Source organism: Anticarsia gemmatalis, chromosome 2, assembly GCF_050436995.1.
Source record: "Anticarsia gemmatalis isolate Benzon Research Colony breed Stoneville strain chromosome 2, ilAntGemm2 primary, whole genome shotgun sequence".
Lineage (NCBI taxonomy): Eukaryota > Metazoa > Arthropoda > Insecta > Lepidoptera > Erebidae > Anticarsia > Anticarsia gemmatalis.
This window is the reverse complement of record NC_134746.1, coordinates 9,172,147-9,192,513: the sequence shown is the minus strand read 5'-3', so window position 1 is coordinate 9,192,513 and position 20,367 is coordinate 9,172,147. Positions and strand designations below refer to the sequence as shown.

The following is a 20,367-nucleotide window of genomic DNA, read 5'->3' as shown; positions in this document are numbered from 1 at the left end:
GTTTGTTGCTCGTCATTGTATTGTTAGAGATTTCAATTACAGGATAGCTAGAATAAGCAAAAGGATAACAGAAGATATTAAATTTTGTAAAACAGGAATTTATAACCGCACACTTTATTAACGCCTACCGACTTTATTACATTTTTCATCAACTTTATAATTAATATATCAGTGAAACACGTTTTAAAATGACATTTTACGTTACAAGAGTCACCTCCCTGCGAATATGGCAAAGTCAGGAAAATCACACATAACGTCGTCAATGTATGCACAGGGTAAAGTTCCACATGTGTTGGTTCACCTACCCGCTGCGCCGTGATGTAGGTAGCTAAACTTCTGTCCAAACTTGGTGGTTTCAGGCGGCAACGTCCCGATGGTCGCTCTTCGTGTAATTTATTTACCGGCGACCTTTGTCGTGTCGTTTCGCAACCCTTCCAGCCGGTTCACGGCCTAGTCACCTTTATTTCACAATTATTTACTTACAAGAGTCTCCAGTCAAAGAAGTATACGGGTATATTATGAATTTACGTCCTCTTTTTCGTAAGTCAAAGAACAGTTGTAAACAAAAACACGTTTTAGGAGTGTAGCTGTAATTGGTTTGACATTGAAGGATAACTGTGCAATAGTTTAGAGAGATCTGGTGATATGGAACGAGGTTTTCTATTGTATAGTCCTTTACTAAAGGAAAGATTACAAAAACGATTAGCAGCATTTCTGCGATTAGATCGAAAACATGCAGACTCTACTGCGTATTATTATAGTGTTTACTGCATTTAAATAAGTGACTACATGACAGTTAGCAATGCTACAAAACCTTGTCAATTTAGGTTATAATTAGGTAAATTTGTGGAAACCGCACAATTCTACCGTGTTTGTACATTCACATTAATTTGATTGTTATTCAATCGGTAAGTTTGTATGTAGTTCAATAAACATTGTGCGTGTACACACGTAACTAGCGGAAATGTGAAATAATAAGCGAAATTATGTAGAGTAAAGTTTAGGGCGGCATTTACATGAAACTCGCGAATGTAAACATAACATCGTAACAATTATAATGAACGTTACGAACAACTAGTTACTGAGTATTACGACATATTTACCATATTTGATTAATTGCCTTGAGCTATGCGTATATGTTAACCTAATAGTGGTATCTTTACGAGATGAAAAGATAACATTTAATATAAGCATTGTTCATTACAATATTGATTATCCGTATCGATATAATTTATCAATGTATTTATAGTTTCAATAACAAAATTAAAAAGCAGTATTATATTATACCTAGCACGCCTAAAAAGTTCTTTAATTCATTGAAGGTTTGCAAAGTGCCCAACCTGCATTTTGCTGTCGTGGTGGACTTCTAAACCCTCTCAAGTTTTGGGAGGAGACCCATGACTAGCATTGGTATAGTAGCGGGTAAAAAAACCATAATGGAACCACACATTTCTCTCATTTCTAGTTTATGACTTCCCTTATCTAAGCAGATGCTAATGAAGAGCTTCCGATGTCAAGAATATTCTAAAAAAATCGCTTTTGTATTAACTGAAATTACTTTAAAAAGTCACGCGAGGCGAAGCGCTACAAACTAGAAACGTAAATAACCTTTACCTCGGAGGTGAGCGTGAAAGTTATTTGTTTTGTCCTACCTTTACATTCCTTCGCTGATTGTATCCTGAACAAAGATATAAAGGCGTGAACGCACTTTCAAATACGAACAACACTGATTCGGCTCTACGGTAATACTAGTGTTCGGCTCAGTGCGTTGTTGCTATGCAGGCTAGAAGACAGGACGGATGTGTTAGGTAAGGTGTGTATTAGCGATGTTGCAAATGTCAATTCACTATTAACTGCAGTTTTTTTGTACGACGGTGAAGACGTTTCGAGAAATCACTAGATTTTATCATTAGTTTTTTGTCCGCATTGCTTAAGTCATCGTTAAAACTTTCAAACTGTATAGGAATATTAGACGTTGATACACACTTAGATAAGGTGTTTAGGTTACAATTAGTAGCATATCTACAATAATATACATAAATGTATACGGACATTTTTCCATAATAAACGAAATTCACCTTCGCTATTTCCATACGCAATCAGACAAGGATTAAGTATTTTTTTATTAAAAAATGAATACATACATATATTCCAAATCAAGCGGATTCGACGAATTGCAAACATATTGAGAAATTTGTATGTATTAGCATAGTTAATACTATATTATGTGAACAAATGGATTACATATACGATGACTCACAACTAAAACTATTCGATAATTATGTCCCAGATTGTAAATCCTGGTTGATAAAATGTAGAACGAAAAAAACAAATCAATTTAAATAACTACATTAAGAACATAATTTGTAGACAACGAATAGATGCATATCTATTTACTTAGTAGATAATTGTATGCGTTAACATAGCATTAAATCATCTTACTTTGTCTGGTATATAACAATGAACTAGCACATTTATATAAAACTAATTACAAGTTGCAACTTCGCTCGATCTTCCGACTATCTTGCATAAAAGTTGTTATGTTAATCATGGGTAATGTGACTTTCTTTTAGTTAAAAACTTAAGAAATGAGCTAGTCCCTAAAAGAGTATATTAAACTTATTATTTCATGGTAATGCAAGCTTAACCAGTCAATAATAGACTACAAAATTATTTAAATAAACCATTTATCAGAAATGTATTTACTTAGTAACAAACAAGGCAAAGTTTTATTGTTGTATTCATATACCATCTTCCAAATACTTTCGGAATTCGTCGGCCAAGATGCCAAAATCTTCTAGTTGACATCGAGACAGACAATTCCACATTCCATTTGTATACGTCAAGTTAGTATTACTTTCTCTTCGACCTTAACCTTTCGTTTATGGCCTCCGTCGCGTACGTCTCGACACGTCACCGAATTTCCAGCCGTCACGAACTCGCAAGATAGTACCAAATCATATAGTGGTATTTATGAAGATTTCAAACATATTTTGTTCTTATGTCTGAAGGAAAGTTAACTAATGTTGTCGTTGAATATAAGTTTTGTGGGAACAAGGTATTTGGAATGGTTGCAGTGGCGTAGGCGTGCTTTAAAGAGATTGTACTGTTCTTATTTGCTGTACAAATATCACACATTATGATGTTCGAATTCAGTTAACACAGCACTTCCTTTGTATTAAGTAATCTTACTTATCGTGTGTATACGATAAACATGTATCGTAATCGGGTTGCAGAACAAATCCATTGATAACGTTACATAATATTTCGCTTTTATATAAATTTTGCGAATATTTTGTACAGGTGTAATTTACCCCTATATTTTGCTGTTTAGGCACAACGTAAGTAGGGCGAGGCAATCTCCCTATCAAAGTTTGTTCTAAACTTCCGGGGGCTAATGCATACCTAATAAATAAATCTCTCCACCGGCGACGATGCTTGAGGCTATTGACAAAACCCATTGGCATGGTAATCCGCTTCCTGTTTTACTAAATATCCGTTTCACTTCGTACATATTTGTGTAAATATTTCCAAACTGAGTTATCAAACATACTAATTAACGCAAACAGTTGAGAATAAGTTTCTAAAGCGCTTTCCTTCGAACCTATTGCGTAATGCTAGAACTAGTTTACGTACCTACGAGTTGTGAATGAAATTATGATAGTCGACCTACTTGGCGCATATTTCGTAGAGATGATCGTGTTTGCGCGATGTAGCGGCAGGGGCGGCAGGGGCGGCGTCGCTCAGCGGTGGCGGCGTGCCCTTGCATCTCGCCGACGCCTCAACTTGATGTGCTACTGGTCCGCTCCACGTAGCTCCTTGAATTAAAACTCCCCTTCACAGCGGAAAATTAAAATTCATTGTATGTTTTTCTATTTATGCTCGTTAGAATCAAATAAAAACCGAAGGTAGGTAGGTATCTGCTACTGACCCCAATATAAGTAAACAAGAGTGTTGTGCAAGGCACCTATTGACTGGTTATGACTTTGATCATAATTATAATTTTATAACAGGCGGTTATCATCAATAAATTATTAACCTTACTAAGGCGTGTTTCTAAAAATGCCTATTCCTTGATTATTTATTTCGGTTATCATCTATTTTTCAATTCGTTCGCTTTGTAGATTCGATTTTCTTTCAAGCGTACTGAACCCTAAAGCCGAAAACTTTTAGATGTGAATTCCACAAAAGTCTAGGTATATTTAGAAATGTATTTTATAAAATAAGCTTTGAGCTGGTAAAATTGTTTTCGCATAAATTTAAAATGTTAGCCAAAGTTTGCGCTACAGAGGATTCTTGCATGAGTGAACTAAGCTCGTTTGAGACTAAGTAGAGGGACTGTTCGGAACAATTCGTCCAATTCGTAGTTAGTGGGTGTATTCAATGGAGGCAATGGGAGCGGCTCACACGACTCGGTTAATGCCTGAATAATGCAAACTGTTCTATCGCATCCCACCTCTTTGTTCGCCGCATACTTCGTTAATATCTTCATTCAGTGTTCACTTCAGCCGTCAGAACTGATATTGTGGCTATTGTTTAGGTAATCATATGCTGGCGGTATGCATTAGGAGAGTGCAATTTTTATGTTGCTTTTTGCCAAGTTAGTCAAGTGAATAGACTTTTAAAAATGTTTTTGTCTAATTCTTGTTCTAGACAATTTTTGCCAGCGGACGCTGAAATCCCGTTGGTTTCAAAAAAGCTAGCAACATTCATCTTATCTCAACCCCATTCCTTGCGTTGTATTTATTGCTTGCTTAAATGTAAATGTGTTTATATTTATAGGCGGTGTTGTAATCGAACCGGTTCAGTTCACGAACAATCTATAAAATACTACTAGCACGAAATTGACCGACACGCATGTAATCTAGATTAACAAACATTACAAAATAACTGCAGTTTACGCTTGAAAAATACCACATTTCTACAGTATTGGCACACAAGATAAACTGAAGTCAATTTCACATATTCCCATGTCCTCATTATGCTGCATAATGTAGCTATTGTTGACTATAAGTTCCAGCGGAAAATAAGCTCGATTTGAATACGCAACTAGAGCATAGGAAATTATTTTCTCATTTTGGTCATAGCACATACCTAGAAATATGGCAATATGACGCAAATAGGTATTAAATAAAAAGTACCTGAGTGTTTATTCGGTAGAGACGAACCTTGGCCAGTGCAGCGCATTGAGAAACATGTGCGGCTTGTGACATAACGTTAGCGTGGAGCGCGGCCGGCGGCGCTCGCGCAGCGCCCGGCCGCGCACCACTCTTGCGCAAAATACTCATAACGTGTAAATCGCAAATTTCATAAGTAACCCGTGAAAGTAAGCGATTCATTTCACTCACGCGCACTGATACGGCGTATAGGAGTTTCTTGTTAAACAAGCTGCGGCCGCGGTGACATAATAGTAAATCTACGATCATCTTGACGTACACACTTATCCGTGCGTAGTGTGAGGTAATTGTCGTAAATCTCCTACTTCATTTAATAGTAATTACTTGATTTTGTGGTTATATACTATAATTGATATTTTACTGTTACATGAACAACAAAATACATGTTAGCGTTGCGTAGGAGGAAAATAGAGACTATTATTTTCGGATGGCGAAATTGGGTGAACTCCGGTTAATAAATTGTCATTTCGCAAGAGAAAAAGTTCAGAAGTTGCAGTAAGTACGTTAGTCATCGGCAGGTTAACGACATAGGAAAACGGTGCCTTCACAACGTATAATACCACCAAGGACATTTTTTTGCAGCTGTTGACACTAATGATTCCGTTTCCACTCAATATCCACTTCGAATCGCTTTAAATATTCACAAAGGGGATTAAATGGAATGGATGTCCGCCATTTTAATGCGTTCAAGATATTAATAGACCGGTATCAATTACCTTTGATTAAACCGCTCGCATCCACAACGTATAATTAGAATGACAAGATCGATTTAGCATTATGGAACACCTATAATAATATTTCGAGTAATAGGGTTGCAACCGCTGTACAATTTGATAATACCGAGCCGTGCCTGACAAAGTTTCATTGAAATCGCTATTCTACTTATTTCTACTCTCTAAGTGATTTGGTTTACGCTTGCCAACAAAGTTTTTCTCTTGAGAACTATTTCTATGTAGATTAGGCTTGAAATTGACGTTAACTAATGCTAAAAGGTTGATAGACTGATAAGTTTTGAGACATAAACTAACAAATGATGTTATTTTGCTTAGTCTCTTGGACGATATTAAGAGACTAATTAAGGACAGATAAAGAATTAATTTGGATCGTACATTAGGAATATTTTTAGGTAACGAACCATCAGTACATCGGCCTTTGGACGATGAGAGTTATACCATTGCTTCACGACTGTACCGAAAGTACCGCTAGTGCATGTAATACATATATAAACCTAGCCAACATAGAAACGCCGCGCTTTCTTAAACGTAAGGAGTCGAAGCGTTGACACAAAGCCTAGTGAATCAAACGAACACGCATTGCAAACCTCAACTATGTTTCGACATACTGACTACACGCCACTACACAGCGCTGAATGGTGTAAGCCAATCGGTCAATTAACAGGAATTTGCCCAATATTGCCCAATATTGCCCAACAACTAACGTCAATCCTTTGTAATGAAATACTTAATGATGTTCGAAACTGGAACGGATGTAACGGACACTACTCTAGGTTTTAACGATCGTTAAAGAATTAACCGATTGATTTATTATGATGTGTGAAATGTTATCGAATTGTAATTGAGAAGGTTTAAACAATATGTGCGTAATATTTAAGTGCTGCGTTTGAAATTCTTACAGTTATGGTTGTGTAAAAAGTATTATTTTCAACAAGTTATATAGACTATCAACAATCTTCAACCATAGGGAAATTTTGTTTGAAAATCTGATGAACGCCTCTAGCGGGCTCCGTAGGATCAATTTTTGGAGTACATTATAAAATAATGTCAAACCCTCGATACTCGATGGCACCGACTGTAGTGAATCGAGCCCCTGTACACCAAAAGCTTTAAGTACCTAATTTTACTTTTCTTATGGCAGTCTGTGAATAAGTTTTATAAGGCAATCAGCTAAAAACCATTTAAACTAAAGCGTATAAGTCCCATTTAATACTAAATAAAACATTTTCGTTCGCATTTGACTTTGCCTTCCTCAATTTCGTTCTATAAATCTGTCGTCCCACCCACGTACTCGTTGCGCAAATAAAATATAAACGCGACCCTTAAAAATATTTGTTTAGGAATGAACCGTATCTTGCACTAATTTGTTGAAGTCAAAATATTTTTATAAAAAGAAATGAGAAATACTATAAACTAAGGTAGGCAAATACTTAAATAGAACCAATGGCCGTACAATGATGACAGAAAAGTGAAAAAAATTAAACTCTACTAATACGAAAGTACTTACTTACAAGTAGTTACAAGTCTAGGTCTTATAATGCTTGTGTTTCCTCCGTAGAATACCTACTATCGTTTGGATTTCAACCAATGTTTTGACGAAATGTGAAATATTACGAAATAGATATATTTTTTTATAGATACTACAGACATAGAAAGCCTTTTATTTTTGTTATATCTAAGACATTCGTACAGTTATTGCATTTCATGCTTTGATTTAACGTGAAAATGGCAAAAGCTTTTAGAAAGCTCTTATATACGTTTGATACCACCATGGCTGCTATTGTCGTTTATATTTAAATGAAGTTAGAGAATTGCATTTCCACATATCCATTCATGGTACGTGTTTATGAATAGCCGAAACATCAGACCGTCTGGGCATTACTCGACGCCGTGCCGACCGGAATCCGAGCAATTTACGAAGATATGAACTGAAGCGCGAAACGTTTCATTACTTACGTAATAAGCATGAGAAAAATATACAAGCAAGTGCAGAAATGACCGCAAAGTGGGACGTTGTCCGACCGTGACAACGTTGCAAGCGGCGACACCTCGCGCGGTGACGGTGACGGTCGCGACGCATCTAACGCCTTAATTACCTCTTGAGAAACAAACATTCACCAAGCCTTCGAATATCTCGTTTTCCTTGTATACCTACTTAATGTATGTGAAACTGACATTGACAAGGGTTCCTGAAATATGTAACATGTGACCTTTTTATGAGACAAATGTATGCGCGTTTTAAGACCCGCCTCTGGTTACCAGATGGACCTCGCAAAAAGTATACCGCAAAAGGGACCTGCGGCATTTAAAGAATTCACGGAAAATGAGATCTCGCCGCAAACGTAAAATTCATGTCTCACCGAGTACCGTACTTCAAAAGACACAAACGAAACCCCTTCAGTATCGCTCGCAGCCATATTTCTTGATGTCGCACAAAAATTTTAAAAGTTCTAAACACGATATAGAAATATTAGTGGCACTTCCATAGATGTAACATTTAATTATTACTTGTCGTTATTATTTTGATATCTATTTTATTGGATGTTTGTCGAGTGAATAGGTTTTAATGAAATGCATTGTAGACACAACAAAGTTATTACCGCATCCACTGCTATATTGGATTCTCAATTAACTCGACAAAGCAAATAGATGCCAGTGTATGCCTTGATCCCAATATTACATTACTACATTCATGAGATATTGTTCTATATCTGTTTGTATAGCCTTCTCAAAAGCTCTTAGATATTTGCCAAATTGCCAAACCACAGATATCTATATCAGATCAAACTTTGGTTTCGAATAACAGTGTAATCAATATGCTATGCGCATTTGACTGCCTAGAATTTGTACGTAAATGTTGGTGTCATATTAGTGGTTTCAATATTTGCAGTGATACAGAACATACACTTTCTCCCTAGAGCTCTAACTTAAAGAAAACTTTTGCCATCACTTGTAAGGTCGAACTTACCTTAAATGACGCGAGGGCCGAAAAATGAAGGAGCAGTCCTATTTATAACCAGGAACTGGGCCGCAAAATTATGATCCACAGTAAAAAGTCAATAAAAAGTCGTTTTTATGAGCTCTCCTGTGACTTGGATAACAGATAGGAGCGAATAAAATAATGACGGCTCTCGAATAGACAATCAAGGGAGTTCGGAAATACAGTCCGAGATTGAAGCGTGTATTTAAGAAAACAAGTATAAAATATAGCTTTAACTTACTTTGATTTTTACACCATTTCGTAAGGACGTTTTTACTGGCATCTATCTGCAGCGATATCCTATTTTATGTATTGATAGATCTCAGAATAAGATCGTACTTCGTATTGAACGTGACATCTATCTTATATGCTTCAATTACGGTTGGAGTTTTATGCTCTCTTTGTAATGCTAGGTAAATACACCAATTCACAAACAAGACACGCTCAATGTAGTACAGAAAAGAATACATTTGCTGAAAGGATCGAAGTATCTACAAAGGTATGTTTTGTCACGACGTTTGCATGATTTAATATCGCCAGTGTTTTACTGTCGACGTTCGAATCTTGTTTAACGTTCTCTTTTACTGCACCTGCGCTACATTTGTAGTTTCCTGTGCCGTAAAAGTGTCCGTAATAGAACCGAAATTTTAGTCGCCATTTCACCTGCAGCTGCTGCTACGTTTTCCAAGAAACTGTATAAAACAGGTATCGTTATTTCAATACTGTTAAACAATATCAACAAAATATTGTTTTGCAGACTTCATTGAACTGAATGCCGGAAATAGTTTAGTACCATAATAGACGGGGTAATCTGATTGCAATATCAAAATAATATGATAAACGTTTTTGCTAAGTACGTTTTAACATGTAACTGCAACAATATTAAGAAATTGTTTTCATGTCTATTCATCTTGTTAGGTGTTATGCTAATTGCACTTTTTTCCCGTCAATTCGTTCTCTTAGTCAAAACATAGATTTATTATATCAAGGTTTCATAATATCTCCAATATCTCCTAACTGAGATAGCAAGGACCATCCATCTGCTGCAGGAAATCAGCGGAAGGCTATAAATCAGTGGAATTATGCAATTCTCCATGAGGTGGGTAGCGTCTCGAGATCACGTCACATCGCCCGGTTATCCGGCTGCGGTTCCGCTGCGCCGGGAGCAGAGCGCCCCAAATGAGATTATGAACAGTTTGCCAACTATAAGGAGAGCATTTATCTGCAGTTTAGACGGTAATTAATTGGATACGGACCCGGAGTTTGAGATTTTAGTATAATTTTAGGGTCTTGTTTAACTTTGGTACAGAGTAAGCCAACGATTCAACAGTAATATGCTTACATTGTTTAGTAGCTTACGAGAGGATCCCACAACATTAATAATTAAATATTTTTCTTAGCTCAGTACGTAGGTACATGAATAATTTAGGTACTCCTTCCTGGCACAATGAAGAAAAAATAGCAAAAAGTAATACTTTTTAATGTTTGGGTCACCCCGTAATGGCAGTATTAAGAATTTATAAAGGGATCTCCTTCCTTAATTCTAAAGATTAAGCGAATTACATCGTTTTGAATAATAACTTCGATGAGACGGGCTCGCCTCCTGTTGGAAGCCGCAATTTTTTACGTTTTCCTTCTTTGTTTAAGACATGATATACGATTATAACACAGTTATCCTCGGCGTCCTAGGCAAAAATGAATACGGGCCGGTTTAGTCATAATATACGTATACTTGGTAGGAGTAAAATATTTACTCATTCTTGATATATCTACGTTTTTGACCCTAAAGATAGAGCTATTTTTCCCGCAGTTCTAGTTAACAAGAGTGTATAGTTATGATTAATATGTTTCTTCTTCAGTATTTACTACAAAGGTATTTATGCCGAGTTCTTAAATTTGAAAAGAATATGTTTAAGGTTTTGCAAATGGTCGCGATTTCGCTTTACTGGTATTAGCGAATAAAAGACAGTCTAATCTATGTTATAACGTAAAGTTAAAACGGTCTTTTACAAAGATTTTATTTCTATCCCCGTATTTCGTTATATGTAAATGAGGATAATTTTCATTCTAAGAAAATGCCTATTATTATGACAACGTAATTGTTGTTGGTTGTGGCCGTGGCTGTTTCAAATTTGAATTAACTTTCTCTTTACTTTGAGCTTAATTTGAACTCATTAATGTGAGCTTATGTTCAAAACGACGAAGGAATTTTTAGGCTTATTAAAACAAAACGAGTCTATTAGTCTTGATTGTCAGAGAACTTTCATGAATATTTTAAAGGTGAACGCACAATTAATGTTTGAGACGATGTAGCTGTATCTTGTAGTTGTTACGATTGGGTCCGAAATGCAAAACGCCCATTGGAGGATATTAATTGGTAATTGGGATATTTGTCCAAACTTTGGACTCCAAAGTACCAGTATTCGTGAAATTGAATTTCTTAATTAAAATAACTTAAACAGTTTAGGTTGCGTTGCCACTGTTGCCATTACGATATGATTTGACAAACTGTGTATTAAATTGATTAAAATAACATGTCTTGGTACCTTATGTACAATGCGTTAGGTTTTTGAATACTGGGCAAATCTCACAAACGGCACGAATTTCGCTTGACTACATTATGTACACAGATTGTGCGTACAATAACATACCATATATATTTTTCCACGAAACAAAATAATCCGTACCAAAAAGGCAAATAAAAAAAGTAGATATGTATAAATCACGGTATTGCACTTTCGCTATACGTATCCGAAATACATTTGGGAAATCCTTTGTTTTGCTCTCACGTAGCGGATGGCAAAGTTTGGAAGGCACATGGTGGAAAAGTGAATGTTGATGGGTTGCCAGCTTAAGTAAAAAGAGTGGCCAGGAGTTTCTTGCCAGCTCTTCTCATTGGCCCTACCTTCCGAACTGGCGGTAAATTCACTCTCTGTATCATTGACTACCATAAGTGTCAGCGCTTGACCTAAATGAATAAATGATTTGATTTTGATTTTGATTTTGAAGTTTGTGAGCCCCTACGTAAAATAACTATTGTAGTACTATTAACTAGTGTAGTACATGAGTAGAAATTTCAAGCAAGGGCCAAGTGTTGATTAGATTTTTTTTGAAAACGCAAAACGCTATAGCAATGTGGAACTAAGTTATAAACCCGGGAATAATCTGGATATCACATTACCGAATCAATTCTAATAAAAAACCGTTGAGCTGAGCTAGAGGCTTAACAAGATTGTAAGAGTCTTGGATCGCTAAAGCTAAACAAAAGTTATTTTAGGACACAGTGGTGGATACTATACTGCCAAATAGCCAAAATGCTTGCCATAGTTGGGCAATAGATACAGGTGCTATTAATTAATGCATATGCAAAATAATTTACATAAGTAGCACACACGCTTTGAGTGCGGCCACATCTGTCGCGGCTACATATAAGGATAGGTCATTGGGTCACGTTTACGAATCTCAGCGGTCATTCCACTTTGTAAATACCATGTCGATGTTTAATGTCTTTAGCTGCAGAGTAGCCGCAAGCAATAAGTAAAAATGATTTATTTTGGGTAGTAATTTTGTGTAGTTATGTCCAAATTGTTCAATATTTTGGCAACACACATTGACGAAATTCACAGCCATTAATTTATATATTTTCATGCTTTATGAATCTCTGGAGATATCCGAGGCACATTCTTCATTAGGTATAGGTCCGCTGACTAACTCATGACTTCATCATAATTGTCCCAAATCTGAGTACAATTAAAACCTCCTTTTTTCCTATAGTTTAAGATGCCGAAAGCAAAAAAAATATGCTGGCATAGGAATAACCCTCCAAATCTTGTGGTCGTGAATACGCATATTAATTTTTCTTTTCTCTATGTTTCAGTTTTCGACGCATCAGGCCAGTACAGTCCGAACGTGTTGTTTGGCAACGAGTACTGGCTGGGCTCGCTGAACGCGTGCAAGGACTTGCAGCTCACCGAGTACTACCCCATCACGCCACCCTTCGCCACCACCTTCTACGTCGCCAAGATTAACTTGACCGTCGACAATGAGCACTTGCCCCAGGTAAATTGAGTTGATTTAATATCGTTGAATGTTTAAGATCTTTACCCTTTGTTTTTATAAAGTTTCTTGTAAATAACAATATCTAAAGTCTAATCAGTTATTAGGTGACCATGTATTACGTGTTTGGTAATGTTGGTGGTATCTCCTTACAATTAAAAAACATTTTGGCGATTAAAAAGAGTAGTCAGGAGTTTTTTTTCAGCACTTTTTGTTGGCCCTACCATCTGAATAGACAGTAAATTCCTACCTAATGTATTTGTATATTTAATCTCTCGAGTACCTAAGTTAGAGACACGTACCGTTGCTGTCCTTTGTAGTCTAATCGCCCAACCAACTCATAATCCTTCTAGCAGTTCACCTTCAAGACCAAAGCTAAACCACAAACAATAAGGAAAATAAAAACAATAATAATTTAACTGTGTCCTTTGAAACAAAAATGTAAGTCACAGAGTTACACAACTCGATTACTTGGCGTTGTTTCTCTCACGCCGAAGTGATTTTGATGGAGTTTTCACTTTCTTGGTGCGTGAAGTTCACACTTTCCCTAAATGACTAAGCGTCGATGATGATGTACTGGTTGTGTAACCGTGTCTTTTTGCTTAGGTGCGAGTTCACCTAAGAGGTCAACGTAATGTCGTTGAGATTGACCCCTAAATATACTTAAGTATAGGTATAACAATATCATCATTATTATTTTCGTTTTAGTCTCATCCTTTCTACAGCATCAGTTCAATTGGACAGTTTTTACATAGCCTTCGCAAATACATTCTTAAGCTTTTTCTAATTTGTTCTTACCTCTGCTTGTTCCTCATTTGTACATAAAAAAATGCTTAAAATAGCTTGCAAACTATTTTAATCAAAGCTTCATAAAACTAAGTTATAAAAACAAAGTAACGTAAACTAAATCTCTGTCCATAAAACCAAGACAACAAACAGCTACTGAAAGTCAACTAAAAGATTTACCGTCTGAGCAAAATGGCTCGTAATTTATATCTTGTTAACATTATTAGGTGTAGACGAGACAGACAGTAGACATGTACAATAAACAACACGTGGTATTATTGTCATTCAAGTTACTTGCGACTCGGTGCAAAGTCACATTGCTTATTATTTACTGTTTAAAATTAAGTATTCTATTGAGGTCTGCATTTTAAATAGACATTTGAGAACGCTGCAGTTTATTACATTTTAATGAGGGTTCTAACCCCATTATTATATGAAGTAGCTCCTTTTCTTATAGTTTTTTTGTCTATATAGTTTTCAAGCTTATAGTAATCATGACGCTGATCGTTGTTTGGTTTTTGTCTCTTCGCATTACTTGAATATAACATTGATTACTCTTCTTAAGTGACATCAGTCAAAGTTACTGATTCTACTCGCAATAACATATAGGTTTATTGTAAGTAATAATTTCATATCTGTATTGCTTAGTAAATATAGCACAACTATACCGTAGAGTGGACGTAATTCGGCCTAACAACAAGGAAGTTGACAGCCTCCGTGGCGCAGTGGTTTAGGTCACCACGCCGATACCTGCAGGATACAGGAGCAATTATTTGTGCGATCCACAAATAATTGTTTCGGGTCTGGTTGTCCTTTGTGTCCGTTGTTTGTATGTTTGTGAAGGTCCCGCGGCACAAGAGCATTTCTTAGTGCGGGAGTTGTCTTTATCAAGCCTTTTTTTTAAGTTTTACTACCTCGCGCCACAAGTTCGATCATTTTCATAGAATCAACTTAATTTACTACATTTGTATCTCCATAGAGTAGTGCGGAAACATGAGGCTAAACTCATAAGAATAATGGCCAATAAGCAATAGTTTTCTTGCAAACATTACTCCAGTCTTTGACCACAGATTGTTCGTTTATCATTTTATACAAAAGCCGCAATAAAGCCGACCGGAATAAACAAAACAAACCATTATAGAAAACCACATCTATACGTTTTGGAAACCGTCCAGTCGCTCAAAATATTATGATAAAACTCGGCGGAAAGTTCTCGATTTTATGTAAACAGGATGCGTACGAAAGTATCAAATTGATTGCCAAGGCTTTCAAGTATTCCCAAACACCCTTAAATTTGACGCTCCTGTATTTTCACCTTTGGTAAATGAAGGAACGACCCTTAAGGCCATGATATGAATTTATATGACCATCATAAACGTTAACTCGGGGTATATTCTATAGATAACGTACTCACGGACAAAGGTGAGTACGTTTTAATAAAACCTTTGTAGGTTAACATTGGGTCATCAGCGGATTTAAAAGGGAAGATTAATTACGGAAAATGCGAATAAAATTAAGTTAAAATGAAGTCGTAGGAATGTTTCATGTTACTATCTGTGTCAGGCAATAGTTGCTAACAGTTTAATATTGGATGATGCAGGAAAGCTAAGTATTAACCTGTACTAGGCTAAGGTAAGACTATGTAGAAATAACATGCATATTTAAAGAGCAATCTCCTTCTGTCGGTCGAAAATGGCTTCCAGCCAAATCTAATGCACGTGCTTACAAGCTGTGACTGTGAGCGGCGTGAACTTATGTCGAAATGTATAATCATAGTTACGAATAACCATAAGTATAACTATAAAAACTTAGGAATTATTTCACGATGTCTAGATGATTATTGCGCAAATGATACTTATCGTGTTACTAAAATATTTTGGGCTAATAAGACATAATAACAATATATTAAACGCACGAAATGTCTTGGGATAAAATGGGCTATTACATTTAATTATCAGCTATTTAGATAGCAAGACTAATCGAGGGCTACTAAAACCACTTTTAGATAAGAAGTGCCTACTTATAGTACAAAATAAATAAGAAATATTTTTATCGCATATCGTTATTTTTATAGTTAACGATTATAGTCGCACAAAACAAGTTTTTCCACAGAGGTTTCGATAACTGACCTTTTTATTTTTACAATGAAACTCCAGTCTCCTTAAATACAAGATTCTATTGCGCTACACAAACACTTAATTTAACAAAGCACGTGGGGCTAATCTCAGAAGCTCCACAGCTACATTCACTTTAGAATAAAGCAACGGATGTTTTCCCCTCAGATTAAGGATTAAGGAAAGAAATCCATTTAAAAGGTAAGTTAGAACATCAGTTGTAAACTCGCACGGTTCATGTTGAATTCTAAACATTTGTTTACGTAACGCTCTGTGAAAAAACCAGAGGGAAACGCTATCTGTCAGTAAGCTGTTCTTCTACTAAAGGTTATCGTGCTACAAACGATCATAGTCAAGAAAATCTTAATTTTATTCGTTCTCTTCAAATGTTGTTCTCATGTCAAATACTGCCGTTAAAGCTTTTTAAAAAAAGAAACTTTTCTATTAAAAACATCTTGTAATTTTGCAGTTAGGTTACGGTTTGTGCTTATGAAATAATTTTTGTATGGATATCGATAAGATACAAATACAAGTACTGAATAAATATAATTTATTTATGACTTAAACTCGAAATTCAATTTTAATCGATACATAACTAAAATCAATATATTCTAGATATTACAAAACAGACCGTTTCCGTAGAAAGTGATTTTAGATATGACTAACATTATAATAACTTAGTTTACACAATAATTTATACAATAGCTGTCATAAATAGTAAATTATTCATACTCATAGCACTAACATAATAGCACTATGAAATATCGTCTGCCAAACATTCGTCACGTTCACTGACATTCAATTACGTATTCGCTTAAGCAAACGCATGAATCCGCATGATATATCTCGCTTAATAAATGAAATGTAATAACTGTGATGAGCGACGATGGATGACCTGACACACATGCGCTGTGATTTTTAATTAGCACTGGCCAGTGCGCGAAAGCTTTTTAAAAATGATTGGCATAATGACAAACTTCCCTAGTGGGATCTTTGTTCGATAGCCTATTTTATTTGTTATGTAATAGACATCAGACAAGATGGATTTCTTACCAATTCATAAGTTTAACCTTTGTAAAAAAACGGCTTCTTTCCGTTTGAACAGCTTTCTAAATCTAGCATCTCTTCATTTAGAATTTTACTCATACAAAAAAGTGAAATTGCAATTTTACCTTTAAACCCATATCTATCGAATATATTATGGTATATGTAAGTTTCTGTAACAATCCCTTCTGCCCAAAGTCGACTAGCACGCTATCAACTTTATTTATAAATGGCCTAGGTAAATGCCATTAGGCAGTGCGCAGAGATTGATGATGGCAACGTAAACTTATTCATGCACGATGTATAGATAAAGGTCGTTACCCAGCCTTTGGATATAATTAATTTTATTATCTTGTACATTTTTTAGGTAGCCTAATATAAAGTAAATGTTATTAGCCTTTTTCATTCTATTAAAAGTGTAGCCAGGTTTATGTCAGAGCAAGTTCGGGCAACTGCGGACCTTACAATGGTTTAATGGCCGTTGTTTTATTGCAATAAGGAGGGCTAACGTTCTGTATCCAGATGCTCGGCGTAAATACCAGTTAGATACTATCTGACTATAAAAGTGTAATTTGGATGCTTTCAGCAGATTAAGGGCTGGTTCCACCACTTCTGGTTAGTTGTAACTTAGCTAATAAATAAATCATAATTAATAAATTATTTCCTAGATTAGATTTCCGCTTCGTAAGAGGAAATCTAATTTATTTATTTCATACGTTTGCTGCCTCATTAAATATACTTAGTTTATATAGAAGTAAAATTGACCATAAATGTCTCCTACTCAAGACCAATATGTTAGTTACAGAATATAAAACCGATTTACGGATGCACTAACTAGTGTGCTATATGACAATACGGATCTTCCCGAAAGACTAGCAATTCTCTCGGTATTGTCGAGTATTGAGAGTTTGTCATTTAAAATGTACCGCCAAAATAGTTCTTACGGAGCCTGCTCAATGCTCTAAACAGATTTTCGTATACATTTTCTTGATAGCTATCCGGTTGTCGGTAGTGGATAATGGTAGAGAATCGAGCTACTCACTTAATGGCCCTGTTTAATAACCTGTATTCTTTCTTACAGAGCAGGTTAATGCTGGTGGGTGAGTGCGTGCCGGCATCATGCGATGCTCGCTCGATGACGATGCTCCTCGGCGCGGCGGAGGTGGCAGCTACTGAACATGCAGCCGTCACAGGGCTGGGCGCCTCCTTCTCCACTGTCAACGTCAGACCTGTTCCTGGTGGCTATGATCTTTTCGCCGACCCCAAATTACACATACTTGGGTAAGTTCTATACCAATCACTTTTTTTACGTAATCTGCTTTTAGCAGTGGTTTTTTCTAAGGAGTATGTAAAATCTTTGAAATAACAAACGCTATTTAAAAAATGCTGTTACTCATTGTAAATTGCATTAGTAATGAGACACGTAGACTACTAGGTGCCTGTTAGAAAAACGGAAAATTAAAAATTCTGTACTTTGCGAACGAAGTCGTGGGCAGAATCTAGTCTCATATAAAAACAAAAAGCCATTACCAAAACCTCTCAGATTAGAATGAAAATAGCGGCTAAATTAGTTTCACAGCGATGGATATGAAACTAGGTCTTCAAATGTGAACACGAATGTGGTAGCGGTCTCCAGCGGGGATGAACTGAAACAGCTGACTAAGCTAACTAGTTAGTTTATAACTACCAGTGGCTAGTTACCGTACACTCAGCGATAACCAATACCCCCAAATTGCAAGCTGAATGAGAGCTCAAAAGTTTAAGACTTGTTTTACCAGTGAGCTGAAAACATTCCGCCAGTTACGATTAAAATGTGTTATACAGTCGATAATAATGTGTTTCAATATTAAATGTACAATAATCTATAGTAATATTATAAAGCTGAAGAGTTTGTTTGTTTGATTGTTTGTTTGTTTGTTTGTTTGAACGCGCTAATCTCAGGAACTACTAGTGTACATACATGGTTTTAAAACATGCTGAATTGTACCAATGCAAACATTTTGTATACTAATCATTTACATCCTGAAAATAAAATCGCTTGTTATACCTACTTCCTGTCTGATAAAATTAAATTAAATAATAATGAAACATATAATAATATGCATTAGTGTTATCTATCAATAATAGGAATATCGGTGTACTTATATCATATTTAGGCAAAGACATTATATAGAAGATCTTCACACATTTCCAATTTAATTTATGACTCGAGGCCGTGACTCGAGATTACGATGTGCTTTACGTTCTTGCTATGAAGTATAAAAGATATATTAATCAAATGCAACGATCGACAAAACAATGTTTTTTGAAGGAACCACAAAATAATTAGGTCTTTTTTTAAATTAAGTTATTGGTAATTAAATAATATTGAGTGGTCGGAGTAGTTATTACTTAAGTACGAGTACTTATTTGCTTTATAATGTTCCATTTTACATTTAAAGTAATTGTGAAAAAATACCTCGTAATGGAAATGTAAATTATTTTCATTAATACACTTACTTTGGCACGAATTGTAATTAAAATAATTTAAATGGAGGTCGTGTTGTTTTCTCATTATACTTTTATGTTTGTCCTCCAAAATTATTTCAGACACAATGAGATTAAGTAGGTCAGTTATCAATGTAATTATAGGGTGCAAGTAAAATAGTCATTAGATAATATGAAAATCAGTATGACATTATAAAATAAAAAATGTAGATATAAATATATATCGAACATATTTTTATGTCATGGTTAAATTCAACTTGTCAATCTGTCAGCCTGTTACTATGAATTTTGTTTAAAAATTATACATTGCGGATTTAAAATATATTGGATTAAAATACAGTTAGTTTCAGATAAATTAAATAAGTAATGCCCAAAAATATATATACATAAAATACAACCGTTCATTCCAAGTACGGATTACTAAAAAAAATCTACAAAATTAAGCAGATTTTTTTGTTGTAGAACAAACGTGCTATATTACAGTTTCAATATTATTTATACTTTTTAACACGACGTTGCTGGCTGTATGTAGGACTAAAAAATAATTACATGGATCGTATCTCCGGGAATCATAGACTAAATAAGAAAAACAAATAACAACACATAAATTGGCGCCATTTCCATTTGCATAAACTAATTCTCAACTTTTATTTCACCGAGTGTTAAACATACTTGTTTAAAATTGAAATAAATAACAGTAACAAAACAGTATTCTGAAAGGAATTTGTTAACGGTGTACCTGACTTATTCCCAACTAGCACACAAGCGCTATAACAAGCTGTACAATGGCCGGTTAAAGGATTTTTATAACGCCTTAGACTCCTTAGCAAGAAGTATAGTGGTTCTATAAGCGGCTACAGATCTCTTGTAGCGTCAAATAGGCCCATACTGTCCAGCTTATAGCTCGATATTGGATCTACAGTGGTCGTAAATAGTAATTATAATAGTACGTAGTATAGTAGTAATACAGGAGCGCTAAAATAAGATGA

At 35.5% G+C, this 20,367-nt stretch overlaps 1 protein-coding gene across 1 annotated transcript in view; it reads left to right on the top strand.

The window, feature by feature from the left end:
- LOC142983702 (O-acyltransferase like protein-like) overlaps positions 1 to 20,367 on the top strand; it is a 78,031-nt gene that overhangs the window by 27,937 nt on the left and 29,727 nt on the right. The window contains exons 3-4 of the mRNA XM_076130707.1: positions 12,769 to 12,950; positions 17,973 to 18,172. Coding sequence (XP_075986822.1) covers positions 12,769 to 12,950; positions 17,973 to 18,172 — 382 coding nt within the window. The remainder of the gene's footprint in view (positions 1 to 12,768; positions 12,951 to 17,972; positions 18,173 to 20,367) is intronic.